The 16,949-nt window shown below is 49.1% G+C and overlaps 1 protein-coding gene across 4 annotated transcripts in view; it reads left to right on the plus strand.

Moving 5' to 3' along the window:
- The window catches only part of ZC3H18 (zinc finger CCCH-type containing 18), a 49,920-nt gene that overhangs the window by 17,763 nt on the left and 15,208 nt on the right, over window positions 1-16,949 (plus strand). For all 4 annotated transcript variants that reach the window (XM_089903404.1, XM_089903403.1, XM_022582938.3 and 1 more), the window contains 5 exons: window positions 6,257-6,405; window positions 6,698-6,790; window positions 7,604-7,761; window positions 10,352-10,469; window positions 12,047-12,309. In XM_089903404.1, coding sequence (XP_089759530.1) covers window positions 6,257-6,405; window positions 6,698-6,790; window positions 7,604-7,761; window positions 10,352-10,469; window positions 12,047-12,309 — 781 coding nt within the window. The remainder of the gene's footprint in view (window positions 1-6,256; window positions 6,406-6,697; window positions 6,791-7,603; window positions 7,762-10,351; window positions 10,470-12,046; window positions 12,310-16,949) is intronic.

The following is a 16,949-nucleotide window of genomic DNA, read 5'->3' on the forward strand; positions in this document are numbered from 1 at the left end:
GGTAAAATACACAATATAAAATGCACCATCTTAGCCGTTTTTAAGTGTACATTTCATTGGCATTCAGTGCATTCACATTGTGGCCATCACCACCATCCATCTTCAGAACTCTGTTCATCATGTAAAACTGAAACTGTCTGCATTAAACACTAGCTCCCCAGCGCTTGGCCTCTGCCTTCTCCTTTCTGTCTCTGTGAATTTGACTGCGCCGTGTGCCTAATGGAAGTACAGTCTCACAGGATCTGTCCATCTGTGCCCGGCGTATTTCACTCAGCACAGTGTCCTCGAGGGTAATCCAGGCTGTAGCAGGTGTCAGGGTTTCCTTCCTTTTCAAGAGTGAATAATATTCTGCTGTGTGGATGAACCACAGTGTGCTTGCCCATCATCCATCAGTGGACATTTGGGTTGCTTCCATTTTTTAGCCTTTATGAATAATGCTGCTGTGAACGTGGGTGTGCAAACATCTCTTTGACACCCTGCTTTCACATCTTTTCAGTATATACTTGGAAGTGGGATGGCTGGGTCAGGTGGTAGTTGTGTTTTTAACATTTTGAAGAACCACTCTGCTGTTGTCCACATTGGCTGCATCGCTTTGCATCCCACCACTGAGCACAGGGTTCTGGTTCTTCTCGTCAACGCTTGTTTTCCGATTTTGTGATAGTATCATCGTGGGTGTGAGGTGGGGTTCTGATTTACGTTTCACCATGATTAGTGATGTGGAGCATCTTTTCATGTGCTTTTTGGTCATTTGTGTATCTTCTTTTGAGAAATGTTTACTGCCCTTTTTTTGTTGTTAATTTATTTTGGGCTGCGTTGGGTCTTCGTTGCTGCGCACTGGCTTTCTCTAGTTGCGGCGAGCGGGGGGCTACTCTTCGTTGCAGTGCGCAGCCTTCTCATTGCGGTGGCTTCTCTTGTTGCGGGGCACGGGCTCTAGGCGCATCAATAGTTGTGGCTCGTGGGCTCAGTAGTTGTGGCTCGCGGGCTCCAGAGCGCAGACTCAGTAGTTGTAGCGCACGGGCTTAGTTGCCCCGCGGGATGTGGAATCTTCCCAGACCAGGGCTCGAACCCGTGTCCCCTGCATTGGCAGGTGGATTCTTAACCACTGCAGCACCAGGGAGGTCCCTACTGCCCATTTTTTAATCCCTGCATCCTCTTGTGTTTAAAGCAGCAGGTCTCAAGGTGTGTTCTTGAGACCCAGGGCCGCCCTGAGGTCAGCGCTCTAATGACACTAACGCTGCGCCAGTCGGCAGGTGTCGCCCACTATATGTGCACTGAGAAATGACATCCGGGGTACAGCAGGAAGAGTCATAGTTAAACTTTATTTTTGGGTCTAGGTCTTTTTTATATATATATTTATTTATTTTATTTATTTATTTTTGGCCGTGTTGGGTCTTTATTGCTGCACACAGGGTTTGTCTAGTTGCGGCGAGCGGGACTACTCTTCGTTGAGGTGCACTGGCTTCTTACTGCGGTGGCTTCTCTTGTTGCAGAGCACGGGCTCTAGGCACACAGGCTTTAGTAGTTGCAGCACACAGGCTCAGTAGTTGTGGCTTGCGGGCTCTAGAGCGCAGGCTCAGTAGTTGTGGCACACGGGGCTTAGTTGCTCTGCAGCATATGGGATCTTCCCGGACCAGGGATCGGACCCATGTCCCCTGCATTGGCAGGCGGATTCTCAACCACTGCGCCACCAGGGAAGCGCCCCCCCCCTTTTTTAAAATAACTTTATCGAAGTATAATTTAAATGCCATAAAATTTGCCTGTTGTAAATGTCCAGTGATTTTTATTAATTTACCAAGTTGTGCACCCAGCACCACAGTCCAGATGTAGAATATTTCCATCACCCCACCACAGCCCCTCAGTGTGTGTCTTTTCGCTCTTCCGTCTGACGAAACTACAAGTGCTCACGGAGCTCCTCTGCTGACACTGAGGCATGAGGGGTGCCTCCGGGGAGGGTGTGCCAGGTGTGGCTGTGAGCCCAGACGGCCAGGTCTCCTCCAGGACACCCAAGAGACCAAGACAGTGACTGTGCTAATGATAAGGTTCAGGCTCTCAAGTGAAAATCAGAATTTTGGAGAACTTGACAGCTTCGCAGGGTTTGCTGACTTTTCCAGATGACCGTCATGTGATGTCACAAAAGCATACCTGGGTAGAAAGCCATTCACAGTTCAAGGTGGACTGGTGGACCTCCGCCCAAGAGTCGGAGAAGTTCAGTGATAGGACTGCAGCTCGCTGTAACAGAGCCTCAGAGGACACACAGTGTCTGGAGAGGTTGTCATGGGTGTCCCCAGGCCGGCTGCACCTCCTTCTCTGAAGCCACCCAGCACAGCAGATGGGATGCAGAGCACAGTTGTCTGTGAGAACCCGGCTGTCTTCCATTCTAATGTCCAATTAAAGAGATTTGCAAAAAGGAAAATAATGCTACTACTATCGCTAAGTATTCTCAAAACGTTTTCATAAAACTTTTATGTTAACAACTATTGTTAACATAAAATTACATACGTTATATTTTATGTCTTTAAATTTTCTGTTTTAATTTCTAATATAAATATATCAATTAATATAATCAATTATTAGATATCGATAAACCTAATCATTACAAAGGCTCTTTGGGGGTCCTGAGACCAAAAAGTTAGAAGAACCACTGGCCTGTGTTGTTCACAGAGAAGCAGCGCAGAAATTATTTTAATTCTTTCAGCTACCATAATGACTGTATTCCTTAAGAAGTTAAAATATCTCAGAATACTGCTCAGTATGACCGTAATTGTCTGTCACCGTTCTCTGTGAAATAGGAAAGTACTTGAGTTTTTTGTGTTCTTTCATTAAAAGTTTGTATGCGACAGTTCATTGGATTTTATGCCTGTTAGAATAAGCGTTTCTAGATCTTGGGTTGGTCTTTAAGATTTAATTATTTGATTTTTATATATTCTGCCTTCCTTTTAGGAAGTAATTTTTAAAAACCATGAAGCACTTTAAACTTCTTTATTTTATTTCGACAATCCCTATATTTGTTACTTATTCTGAGTTGCTCAGACTAACAGGAAATGGGACCAAGGAATACTTAAGTAAGACCACTATGTCTTATTTAGAAATAAGAAAGTCTTTGTTTAAAATTCTAGTGTGAAGCAAGCATTTTGTATGGAAACTAGAGAGAGATTGTAAAATTATCTCCGCTGTTGCAGTGGGACGCATTGCAAATGCGGTGACATGCGGCTTATAAATGCCATCTGGAGGCACCACACTGACGCCGGTCAGACCAGCAGTCAGAATTTTAAGGTCTGTAGTGTTTCTGGACCCACCGGCAGCCACACTCACACATGTGCCCGCAGAAACAGGCACTTTCTGCTCCCCTCACACCATGAGCGAGCTGGGCTCCTTGGGCTGCTGTGTGTGGTGTGTTTTCCTTTCCTGTCGTCTCTGTGTTCCGGTCCTTGGTTTCTGCTGAGACTCAGGTAGGCTTTCTCTGTGGAAGTGTCTGTTTCACTGGTAGAGTTTGGGTTTGTTACTTTTGAGCTTGCAGGTTCCTTTTTTGTAGGTATATTTATTGTGTAGTGAAGAAAAGCAGGGCTCAACACAGAGTGTATCATACAACCAGGAGAAAGATGGGGATGGATATACTGATTGACTGATTGATCGATCCCCCACAAATGGACCACTGCCTTTGGTGCAGGGCCCTGGAGATGGGGGAACATCACTGAGTACCTTTCTGAGCACTTGGATGCCTTTACTGACCTGCATGCCCGTGCCTCACCACGCCCCACACCGCACTGCCACGCTGCATCCTTTTTTTTTGTTTTTTGGCCGTGCCACGAGGCTTGCAGGATCTTAGTTCCCGGACCAGGGATTGAACCCGAGCCCCAGCAGTGAGAGCGCCAAGTCCTTAACCACTGAACCACCAGGGAACTCCCAGGTCCTTTCTCCTTGTTCCCTTTGGGCTCATATCCCCATCCACGCAGAGTCCTTACAAAATAGTAAGACTGTTTAGTCATCCGGTCACAATTGCAATCCACATAAATTTTGTGTTCGTGAAGTTTCATTTAGAAGCAGAAGACTATACAATTTTTAAACCAGTAGATCTATTTTTGCTTCCATTTCCTGGAGAATTTTTTTTCCCAAACAAATTGCTTTTTAAAATTATGAAAGTTGGGCTTCCCTGGTGGCGCAGTGGTTGAGAGTCCACCTGCCGATGCAGGGGACGCGGGTTCGTGCCCCGGTCCGGGAAGATCCCACATGCCGCGGAGCGGCTGGGCCCGTGAGCCATGGCCGCTGAGCCTGTGCGTCCGGAGCCTTTGCTCCGCAACGGGAGAGGCCACAACAGTGAGAGGCCCGTGTACCGCAAAAAAAAAAAAAAAAAATTATGAAGGTAATATGTGCTGACAGAGTGAAAACTAACAGTTTGGGGTGTATCCTTCCAGGCTTTTTTCTGCATAATTAAAAATTCACTTTCCAAAAGGCTGGTGGGATTACACTATTCTTGCTGCTCTTCCTGCCTGCAGGTGTGGGACATCTGTCCTTGCCCATGTGTAGACTGCCCACACTTCTTCCTGGAGTAGTCTCCTCCTTCTCTTTGGAGGCCAGGGGCCCAGACACATGCAGTGTGGACCTTAGCACTCTGGGAGCGGGGGCCCGGGGGCGGGCGTCTCGGGGGCGATGCCCCTGCCCTTGCCTCTCGCCCTCCTCTCTCAGCTCTGCTCATCCACCTGCGCCTCCTCGCTCCCCTGCCAGCATGAGGAACGAAGGAGCTCTTTTTGTCAGTGGGCTCAGGGGTGATGTTTTTGTTTTGTTTTGTCTTGAAATTTTTTTAAATGCAAAAAGAACAGAGAATCAGAAATACTCATTTATCTGCTACCCACATATTTATTTTAGATTTTAAAAAATTATAGAAATGCTGTGGTTTATATTGTTAATACTTTTCTGTGCTTACAGTTTTCTACAATGAGCTTTCGTTACTTTTTAACCACATAAGCAGTGTGGACTATGCCATGAGTTTATAAGAGTCAAGCATTGAAGAAGTATGTGATGTTTTGGAATTCTTTATTTAGAGATATGACTGCATAGTCTTTTTTCTTTGAAACTCTCTGAGTCTCTGGGATTTTGAACCCCCTGTAGTATATATGTCCCAGGCTCTGACTTATATGTGAGCTCTCAAACACTATTAGAAATTAAAAAGTTAGTTGGTTATTTTTGCATTCTCAGAGAAGCAATTTTTTTAAGCATACTTTATTTCATATTTAATTTGGAGCATTGTATTATTAAGTTGGTTTTAATACAAGTTTAAATATTCATAATGTTTAAAAGGTAAAATTTAGTGTTTCTTTAAATACCAAATGATTATTTCTCTTTAATTTACATGATACAAGAAAAAACGTATTTTGTTGACAGAAACATTCAAATGGAATATCATGTTTAGAAGTGAATATACATTAAAAGATGGCTTACAGTTTAACTCATGCTAACCAATTGAAAATGTTTTTTGAAACCGCTTAGATATTGTATGCCATATTTATTTTTAAGCCTATATACATATTACCTATTCAAAAAATTAAATTTTAAAAAAGTGATTCACTCACTAATTAATTTTAAAATGTAGACTTCTTGCCTCCCGTCCTGAAAAGTCAAGCGGTTTTCTTGAATAATCTTGGTGTTCTGTTGCTGAATAATGCTAAAAGTTGACCTTCTTAATTCTTTGTTATAAAGTATAAACACCCAGTTTATCATTGCTGTCTATGTGTTTTCTCTCTAACGCATTTTTTTAAGTACCAGAAATAGCCTGAAGTGGTTTGGTAGGAGAAATGCAAATGTGCAGAGCTGGTAAAGACCACCCTGGCATGAACGTGCAGAATTCTGATCATTTTCGTGCTTCTGGTTGATTTCTGTTTCAGTACGGACAGTCTTTTGAGTCAGAATAACGACCCTGTCGGTGCACCTGCAGGTTCCCCAGGGCGCGTGTGTCCTGAGCAGCAAACCCCAAGGCAGGGCCATCCCGATCATCGGGGCGCTCTCGGGCTTCTCTGTTTCAGGGGAAATGAAGTGTTCCTATGGTGACTGTGGGACAGGGGCCCTGCGGGAGCCCTTTAGAAGGTGCCGCTCGCAGGACAGTCCCAGACCTTCCAGGCCTGCCTGCTGTGGCCTCGTGGGGTGGCCGGGACCGCGCTCGGCCCGCTGCCTGGCTGCCTGGCCCGGCACCGGGGGAGCAGGGGGAAGCTGACCTGGGCACTTGGGCCGGGCGCCCCTTCTGACCTGGCTTTTATTTCCGTAGGGAACTGTACCTGGGGCATGAACTGCAGGTTTATACACCCTGGAGTCAACGACAAGGGCAACTACTCCCTCATCACCAAAGCCGAACCTTTCCCGCCCAACGGTGCCCCGCCTCTCGGACCTCACCCTCTGATGCCTGCCAACCCGTGGGTGCGTGAACACCTCTTTCATTGCTAGCAAATCACACCTAAGCTCTGTGACTGTCTGACTCAAAACACGCTAATACGCCTTGTATGGCAGGCGTTTCCGCCTTCTAGCTGCTTTGGTGTCTCCAGGTAGAGTCCCCCCAGGCTCAGGGCAGCTGGGTTGGGCGGAGGGAGGCCTGGAGGAGAGAGCAGGCAGTAGCCGGCTGGTGTTGTACTTGGTGTTCTTGCTCCCCCGTTTCTGTACAGATTTTAAAGTTTGCTTGCTCTCTTAACTTTTCCCTTCTCATTTTTAACAGGGCGGGCCAGTAGTTGATGAAATTTTGCCTCCGCCCCCTCCAGAGCCCCCTACAGAGAGTGCTTGGGAACGGGGACTCCGGCATGCAAAGGAGGTAACGGAATCAGCAGAACCCCGAGAAGAAAACTAGTGGCGGTCCTTGCGCACAGCTAGCATTTCTGTCTCTCCGAGGCCTGCTAGGGCACGACAGAGCCCGGGCGGCCAGGGAGGCCCCACCAGGAACACGGCCCACGGTCTTCCTGGGGCTTGCAGTGCATCGAGCCGTGCCTGAGCCAGGGCTGCAGCCCCCGGCCCCTTGGCGGCACTCCCCAGAGAGTTAGTGCTCCCGCTGCGGCCTCTGCGTCTGGAGAAGCCGTCCTATCCCTGGAGAAGCGGTGCTATGCCGGCCTCCCCTCTCCCCCCGCACTCTAGGCAGCACCCGGCCCGGGTGCCCGGGCTTACCCTTCTTGGCTCTGGGGCTGCCTTCCCTTCAGGGGGATGGCAGACTGAAGCAAAGCTGTTCCTGCCCTCGGCACACGCTCCCCGCCCCCAGCCCTGACCCGCTCCCGGTGCCTCTCCTGTCCGGAGCACACCTACCTGCCTCCCCACTGAGGGCACGTCTGGAGCCCCCTGGTTCAGTGCCAGTACTGGGAACAGGGAGTCACCACTCGGTCACCTCTTCCCAGACCTGGGTGAGCTCTTGAGTGCAGGGTTCACTGTGTCTGCAGGGACGGGGCACTCCCGTTCCCCAGAAGGGTGCGTGGGGTCCCGTGTCCACCCCCAGCGCGGAGCTTAGGCATGTCCCCAATGAGTGCTCGGTCGTGCTCTCCTGCCACTCCAGCCCAGGCTTCCGGGGTCAGCCGGGACAGGATCCCCTTTGTTTTCCTAACAGTAACTGGTGTTGGCTTCTCCCTTCTTAAAATGGTAGGTTTTAAAAAAAGCAACCATTCGAAAAGAACAAGAGCCTGACTTTGAAGAGAAGAGGTTTACGGTGACCATTGGTGAAGATGAACGGGAGTTTGACAAAGAAAACGAAGTTTTCCGAGATTGGAACTATCGGATCACGAGAGATGTCAGAGACACAGCGTAAGGAACGGCTCTGCCTCTTCCTTCCCTGTTGAGAGAGAATTTGGTGTCCCCAGCTGCGTGGGGCTTGGACTCTGGAGAGCAGCAGTGCCGAGGTGACCCAGGGCGCGTTGGGGCCTGTCCACCCGCCAGCCTGAGGATGGCCTCCCCAGGAGCGTTTCAGGCAGTTTGCAGCTGACTTTCCTTGTTGTTTTGCTTCTGGGGAGGACACGTTTTAGCTCCGTGGCTCGGAGAGGTTTTACAGCTGCTCCTAAAGCCCCTGGGGCCCCGTGAATGTCCTCCCCACTTTTCCCCAAGTTCCCCAGGAACCAGGAAAAGCTGTGAAATTTGTCACTAAAATCCGGGAGTATGGCGGGTTTCTTCATTGTTTCCTCCAGGCATTTTATCACTGGTCTATTTTTTTTTTTTTTGGGGGGGGTACGCGGGCCTCTCACTGTTGTGGCCTCTCCTGTTGCGGAGCACAGGCTCCGGACGCGCAGGCTCAGCGGCCATGGCTCACAGGCCCAGCCGCTCCGCGGCATGTGGGATCTTCCTGGACCGGGGCACGAGCCCGCATCCCCTGCATCGGCAGGCGGACTCTCAACCACTGCGCCGCCAGGGAAGCCCTATCACTGGTCTTTTAAAACAAATTGCAGAAGTACATGGGGTTGAAACACCTGTCAGCTCTTGAGGAGCTGTGTGGCGTCCCAAGTACAGCCCTCGGCTCCCAGCACGTCTGCTCCGGGGCAGGAGCCGCTTTGTTGCACTCACCTCTCAGGACCGAGCGGGCCAGGCCTCTCCTGAGCAGGCCGGTCCAGCATCGTCTTATCTCACAGTGACACCGTGCATGGAGGTTTGCTGCTACAAAGCACAACCACTGATTTCTGACTGAAACGACAGTCAGAGGCTGAGAAAAAGGCCCTAGGGTTGGCTCTGCGTTTCCAAGATCACCAGTGCTTGCCTGAGCGGTGTGAGGGTTGCAGCGTTAGGAAGGCGTCTGGCTGTTGGGAATGAGAAACAGCTGTGTCACTTGGTAGATCAGCCCAGGCCACCCCGCCAGCACCCCGCAAGTGCTGGGGGAGAGATTTCCTAGAAAGCAGCCGCTGCAGGCCACACAGACGCAGCGTGGCCTGGTGGGGGCCTCGGACCTCTGCGAGCTCTGGGCGTCTCTGTTTCCCCCACGGGAAGGGTCAGTCTGGAGCCAAGAAGTCCCTGAAACAGCCTCCAGGGCCATCTGCTGCCGGGTGTACACTTCCCTTGCCTGCGCCCCACCCAGGGTTTGAGTCAGGGACCCGTGCAGGTCCTCTGGGTCTGTGTGTGTGGGAGCTGGGGCCTCCTCTTGCGTCTTCCCAGGGCTTAGTCAGCTGTCCTGTCCTTGTGATTGAAGGCCCACCTTTATCACCCGCACAGGGGTCTGCTCCCAGACCTCCTGTTTTATTCATCGGGTCTGTTTCTTCACGGGCCGGGCCGTCTGTGATGTTGTGAGGTCGTGGAGGGTGTGTCTTTTTTTTTTCTTTTTTTCCTTTTCTATTATTTGGCCACGCCGTGCAGCACGCAGGATCTTAGTTCCCCTACCAGGGATCGAACCCGTACCCCCTACAGTGGAAGCGCGGTGTCTTTAACAACTGTTCTGCCAGAGAGGTCCCTCGGAGGGTGTGTCTTGTTTTTCCCATGGTTTCTTGGCTAGGCTTACATGTTTCGGTGTCCATGTGAACCTGAGGATCAGTTGTCTAGCTGCGTAAAGAAATCTCATCAGCATTTATACAGGGATTGCCCTAAATTTGTAAATTAACAAAGGGCTTTGTAAATTAACTGACTTCCTGGTGATGTTCAGTTGTCCTTTCCAAAGACAAAGGACGTGGTCTCATCTATTCACACGTGCTTTTGTGTCTTTCAGGAGTGCTAAAGTTTTCTGCAAATAGGTTCTGCACGTTTCTGATTAAATGAATTTTGTTCCTAAATATGTTTCCTTCTTTTTTGCTAGGGTAAGAGGGGTTTTCTATACCCTCTGTCTCCTGACTGGTTATTATCTATGTACATAAGGGTGTTGGTTTCTGTATGTTAAGTTCTCTGCATCTGCCTTACTGGGCTCCTCTTGCCACTTGAATCGGCTTCACCGTCGTGTCTTGGCTTTTCGTGTACACCATCATTTGATATGCAGATTGAGGTGGTTCTGGGGTCTCCTTGTAGTCTGACCACGGCGGTGCCTGCAGCACACGGGTGGGCTGCCTGAGAGGCACTGGGCTTCCTCAGCCCGTCCGGATCTTAACGGGAATGCCTCCCTGTTCCCGATAAGTAAGGTGCTGGCTTTAGTTCTAAAGTGTATAAAAGCATGTTACCACGTTAAGAAAGGATCACTTCCTATTTTCATTGAGAAAGGGGTATTGGATGTTTGTCACAAACGTTTCCATCATCTGTAGGTGTAACCCTGTGACTCCTCTGTAGGTCTGTGATTTTTCTAGTATATTCATTTTCTAATATTGACTCAGCCTTGCAATGTGGTGTGTTATTTTTTTAATGTGGTGCCTGAATCTTTGCATATATCTTATGTAATGTTTTTGCATTAATATTCCTAAGCGATAAGCTTGACTTTTACTTGCTCTTTTTCCAGGCTTGAGCCTTATGCAGACCCTTATTACGACTATGAGATAGAGCGGTTCTGGCGTGGCGGGCAGTACGAGAATTTCCGGGTGCAGTACACAGAAGCGGAGCCGTACCATAACTACCGGGTATGTGGGGCTTACGTGTGTAGGTCAGAACTTCACTGATGGACCCATTAAAATCGTCCCTTTTTTTTTTTTTTTTTTTTGCGGTACGTGGGCCTCTCACTGCTGTGGCCTCTCCCGTTGCGGAGCACAGGCTTCGGACGCGCAGGCTCAGCAGCCGTGGCTCACGGGCCCAGCCGCCCCACGGCATGTGGGATCTTCCCGGACCGGGGCACGAACCCGCGTCCCCTGCATCGGCAGGCGGGCTCTCAACCACTGCGCCACCAGGGAAGGCCTAAAGTCATCCCTTTTTTATTTATAGGACTTTATGTGAGCTTAATTTTGTGGGCGTGGTGCACTCATTTCAAGCCCCTGTTGGCTGTTCGTGGAGAACTAATTCGGGTCCATGGACTGACTTCGTGGTGATTTGAACAGACTCTTCCTTGGGTTAGTCTGTGCTCTTGCTCTGTTTCTCACCGGAGCTGCTGGTTGGGTGACTGATGCCAGCGGCAAGGGGTGTGTCGCACCCTCCTGAGCACATCACTCTTTCAGGCTCCTTAGGACCACCCTTTACGGGTCGTGCCGCCTCATGCGCTGGCTGCCTGGGCCACTTCCAGCCATTGCTGCTGGTGCTTCTCTGAGATGTAGTAGATTTGTGAATATATGCGCTTCAGTCTCTGAGTCCCTGACTGTATGCTTTTGGCGTGAAGCTGCCACTTGGAAGAGATCTGTTAAAAGCAGGTTAGCAGGACTTCCCTGGTGGCGCAGTGGTTAAGAATCCGCCTGCCAATGCAGGGGACATGGGTTCGAGCCCTGGTCCGGGAAGGTCCCACATGCTGCGGAGCAACTAAGCCCGTGTGCCACAACTACTGAGCCTGCACTCTAGAGCCTGTGCTCCGCAACGAGAGAAGCCACCGCAATGAGAAGCCCGCGCACCACAATGAAGAGTAGCCCCCACTCGCCGCAACTAGAGAAAGCCTGCGCACAGCAACAAAGACCCAGTGCAGCCAAAAATAAATAAATAAAATAAATTTATTTTAAAAAAAAACAAAACAAAAAACAGGTTAGCAGTTTTTGTGCCACGACTTAAGTCACATTCGTGAGTTTTTTGGAGCAAAGGGAGCTGACTGTCCGGGAACCCATCAGATGGTGAGCTTGTGGTGAGAAGGGGCCCCTGGTTGACCACGCTGTGCCCTCTCCCCGGCAGGCAAAGCAGACTCCTCGCTGGGGCCGGCCTGCGGTTCCAGGCGCCTCGTGACAGCCGGGGCAGCCTCGAAGGGAGCAGGACCTGCTGGGGTCCCTGCCACCACGTCCCCCGGTGCCCCAGGGCCAGGCTGCCTGTGCAGAGCCCAGTCATCTCCGTCCCTCGACAAGAGCTAAGGCCAGAGAGGGCGCTCAGCTCCCAGCGGCCTGGGTGCTGATGTTGGAAGGGCAGGCTCTGCAGGGCACCCCCCGCCATGTGGCCTCAAGTCCGTTTCTAGCGCTGAAACAAGACCGCAGCCCGGCGCTCCTGTCTCCTCCTGCTCTCGTGTGTCCTCCCCGCGCCTCCCCTTCCGAGTGGCTAATCGCGGCATGTGCGTATGTTTGGCTTTTCCACGAAGGAAAGGGAGCGGGAACGAGAGCGAGAGAACAGACAGCGGGAGCGGGAGCGCGAACGGGAGCGGGATCGGGATCGGGAGCGGCGGCAGCGGGAGCGCGAGCGGGAGCGGGAGCGCGAGCGGGACAAGGAGCGGCAGCGGCGGAAGGAGGAGTGGGAGCGGGAGCGCGCCAAGCGGGACGAGAAGGACAGACAGCACCGCGACCGCGACAAGGAGCGCGAGAAGGAGAAGGAGAAGCCCAAGGCCCGCTCCCCGCAGCCACCAAGGTGAGGCGCGTACCTTCGCCGTCCCCAGGCCTGGGGGCAGGGACCAGGGCTGCGGGGCGGGTGCGGCCACGGTGTGGCGCTCCAGGAGCTGGGATGCTGGAGCTGGAGGCCCGGGTGGAGGGCTGGTCCTCCCTGCTGGCTCTGGGCTGTGCGCTGGCAGGAGGCGCTGGGCCCAGGGCCGGACGGGGGGGGGCCCGGCTCTGGGGTTTCGGGCAGCCTTTTGGCAACAAAGGCGCAAACACGTATTTGAGTGCCAGCCCAGGACGTGGTCCTCACCAGAAGATCATAGCACTGGCTGAAGTGTGTATGTCCTGTGTGTCTTACAACTTTGTTGAGATGTAAGTCACATATCATTCAGTGCACCCATTTAAAGTATCCAATTTCAGTGGTTTATACCATAGTCACAGAGTCGTGGTGCCGTCACCACAATCTTAGAACACTTTTGTCTCCCAGAAGGAAACCTCATACCCATTAGCTGTCATTCCTCATTTTCCAGCCCCTGGCAGCCGCTCATCCACTTCTGTCTCTGTTTCATATAAACGGGGACATATAATGTGTGGTCTTTTGTGATTGGCTCCTTTCACTTAGCATAATGTTTTCCAAGGGTCAGCCACTTTGTGGCATTTATCAATACCTTGTTCCTCATTATAGCCAAATACTATCCCATGTGGATGGACCACATTTTGTCTATCCATTCGTCCGTTGACGGACACTTGGACTGTCCCGACATTTTGGCGACGGTGAATGTGGACATTTACGTACAGGTCTTTGTGTGGACATAGTTTTCCTTTCTCTTAGATATCTTTATATCTAGGAGTAGAATTCCTGGGTCACGTGCTAAATATGCTTAAGCTTTTGAGGAGCCACTAAACTTCCACAGCAGCTGCACTATTTCACGTTCCCACCAGATATATGTGAGGGCTTGGATTTCTTCCTCACCCTTGTCAACACTTACTATTACCCATTTTTTAGGTCCTAGCCGTCCTAGAGGTTGTGGAACGGTATCTCATTGTGGTTTGATTTGCATTTCCCTAATGACTAACAACGTGGAGCATCTTTTCATGTGCTTGTTGCCTGTTTGTATATCTTCCTTGGAGAAATGTCTATTTAGATACTTTGCTTGGTTTTTAATTTGAGTTGTAAGAGTTCTTTATATTTTCTAGGGACAAGTCCTTTATCAGATATCTACTTTACAGCTACATTCTCCCATTCTGTAGGTTGTCGTTTCACTTTCTTGATGATGTCCCTTTTCTTCTTTTTTTTTTTTTTTTTAAAGGAAGACCTCTTATTTTTTCCAGCTTTATTGAGATACAGCTGACATATAACATTGTGTGAGTTACAGGTGTGTGATGTGGTGAGTTGATATAATTACACATTGCAGGACAGTTCCCACAATATGGCTTGTTATCACGAGCCTCACATAATTGCCTTTTCTTTGTCAAATATTAGTTGACCGGGTATGCAGGGATTTATTTCTGGGCTCTGTATTCCACCCATTGGTCTATGTATCTGTTTTTATGCCAATACCATACTGGTTTGATTACTACGGCTTTATAGTACAGCTTAAAATCAGGAAGTGCGATGCCTCCAGCTTTGTTCTTCTTTCTCAGGATTGCTTTGGCTGTTTGGGGTCTTTTGTGGTTCCATACAAATTTTTTTTTTTTTTAATAGACTGACACCAAGCATTGTAAATGGATGGCCACAACAAAAGCAACAATATTGCAATTACGAAACACGAAGCACACTCACACTGTGTCATAATATTGACATTCACCCCAGGAATCCTCCACTGTAACAGCTCCTTTACTTTGCAGTGAAAATTGATTTGTACATTTTTTGCCTCTGAGTCCTTGTGGGATTTTTTTTATTATTATTCAAACAGAAAGTCACAAAAATTATACTCATCCTCATCAGGTCACTAGTCCCGTGTCATTAACTTTTTTTCATCTTGATCTTTTGTTGGCACTTTTATGAGTTCATCAGTTTTCCATTAGAGTTCTGAAAATGCTTCTTCATTCAGTTCAGCATATAGTCAGTTACCAGAAACCTGTACTTGCCAGAGTCTTTTCCATCAGCTCCTTGAAGATGAAACCCTTTTACAGGAACGTTTTTGCAAAAGCATCAGAGTGCACCCGGAACTGTCTGTAAATGACAAACGACTAAAAAATGACCACGGTTCAAGATTTGATGAAAGTTCGTAATAATGCAGTTGACAAGGAAATTTAGTTATTTCTGAGATATGCATTTTAAAGTAATAACTAGAATAACGAAATCCTAAATTTTAGGATTGCTTTTTCTATTTCTATGAAAAATGCCATTGGAATTTTGGTAAGGTTTGCATTGAATCTATAGATTGGTTTGGGTGTTACATTTTAACAATATTAGTTCTTCCAATCCATGAGCGTGGAACATCTTTCGATATTTTGTGTCTTTGGTTTCTTTCATCAGTGTTAATAATTTTCAGTGTACAGATTTTTCACCGCATTCATTAGATTTATTCCTAGGTATTTTATTATTTTCGATTATCAATAGGATTATTTCTCTTTCACATAGTTTGTTTTTTAGTGTATAAAAACACAACTGATTTTTGTATGTTGATTTTGTATCCTGCAATTGTACTGAATACGTTTATCAGTTCTAACAGTTTTTTGGTGGATGAAACAAGGCTCTCATCCCTCATTCTTGTCCTTTCGTTTGGACAAACTTCCGTCCTGTGTGCAGTTCTGTTTCTGAAAGTAAATGCCAGGACTGTAATCTTTCATTTTAGTTTGTGGTCAGTGCCAGATCTCACTGTTTTCATCCTCTGGATTACAATGAGCTGACCTCCTTGAACCTACTGTATTTTTTCCTACATTGGGCAAAGTGAGGTTTTACAGAACACTCAGAGTAGATCATATTTTAGACGCATTGAGAGAGTTCTTTCTTTCTTTTAATTAATTTATTTTTGGCTGCGTTGGGTCTTCGTTGCTGCACGCGAGCTTTCTCTAGTTGCGGTGTGCGGGAGCTACTCTTTGTTGCCATGCACGGGCTTCTCAGTGCGGTGCCTTCTCTTGTTGCAGAGCACGGGATCTAGGCGTGCGGGCTTCAGTAGTTGTGGCACGTGGGCTTCAGTAGTTGTGGCTCTCGGGCCTTAGAGTGCAGGCTCAGTAGTTGTGGTGCATGGGCTTAGTTGCTCCGTGGCATGTGGGATCTTCCCAGACCAGGGCTCGAACCCATGTCCCCTGCATCGGCAGGCGGATTCTTAACCACTGCACCACCAGGGAAACCCAGAGAGAGTTCTTTCTTTAAAAGGCTACTTTGATGAATCTTTTTACATTACAGTAATCGCTCTTTAAGTTATCTGAAATTTGTATATCCATTTGAGTGTTTGAAGAGCTTTATTCTGATCTTTCTGTTGTTGGTCCCTTTGAAGCCCCTTTTTGGTAGAAGCCCTTTGCCCTTCTGTTCATACCCGCCAGCTGTTCCACCTCTGCACCGTTCACCGCGAGCGTTCTGCCCCAATCTTTGCTCTGCCATTGCCCCTGACTCCAGGGCTTTACCCACTGCTCAGAGGGGTCACCCCACTCATTCCTGTCTTCTCGCCCTGCTTTATTGTTCTCACAGCTCTTATCACCCCCTGACCTCATATTACTCGCTTATTTATCTGTTGTCATCTGTGGCCCTCGTAGAATGGAACCCCCCCAGAGGGCACTGCAGTCTCAGGGCCCGGCACAGTGGGAGCGCTCATGAGCCCTTGACAGATGCCGTCGTGAGTTTTGGGTTCATGTGACACAAGAGAGCGTTCTGCTTTCGAGGTGATGGCTCGGGTGTCACTGCGTGTGGCTCTGTGGATTCCTGAACCACACGAGCAAGTCCACTCCTGTGCTTTCACAGTTCCTGAGCATGTTTCCTCCGGCTACAGGCCGCCTTCCCCAGCCCTACTGGGACGCCCTGCTTGTTTCCAAGGAGCCGGCTGACTCTTCCCAGGTTGATGTCTGTATTTCCAGCTCAGGGGCATCTCTACACGAGTGTGGCTTTAGGGACCCTGGGGAAGGGCAGGCCGGCTGTGTCTGCGTGTGACCACAGATCCACCCAACTTACGAGGGGTCACGTCTCGATGGACCCGTTGTACATTGAAAATGCATCTAACCTGCCAGACGTTGTAAAGTGTGGAATAGCTCATGTAATTTATTGAACACTGTACCGAAGGTAAAAGCAGAATGGCTTTCTAGGTCCAGAAGGGTTGTTTGGTGTAGTGGTTGTCTGCCCTTGTGGTCACGTGGCCGATGGAGACACTGTAGCTTGTTGCCCGGGCAGGGATCCAAATGCAGAATTCAAAGAACAGCTCCTACTGAAGGCATGACGCTTTCGCACCATTGAAAGTCAAAAAATTGTAGTCAAGCCATCGTAACTCAGGGACCATCTGTAGCTCATGGGACAGACGCCTGTGTTCACATTCCAGGGCTGCCTGGCCTCTCCACAGGGAAGTACAAGCAGATCCAAAAGGAGGGTTTTTTTAAAGGCAGTAGCATGTCTTGGCCTGGCCCCCAAGCAGCAGAACACAGTGAGAACAACCTCCAGATCTGACGTTCACACAACCGCAGGGTCTCCCATGAGGAAGGGCTCAGTGAGAAAGTGGCTGAACTATCGGGTCAGCGTTC

Source organism: Delphinapterus leucas, chromosome 20 (assembly GCF_059928025.1).
Source record: "Delphinapterus leucas isolate spDelLeu-1000000601 "Yukka" chromosome 20, BTC_Dleu_Yukka2, whole genome shotgun sequence".
Taxonomy (NCBI): Eukaryota; Metazoa; Chordata; class Mammalia; order Artiodactyla; family Monodontidae; genus Delphinapterus; species Delphinapterus leucas.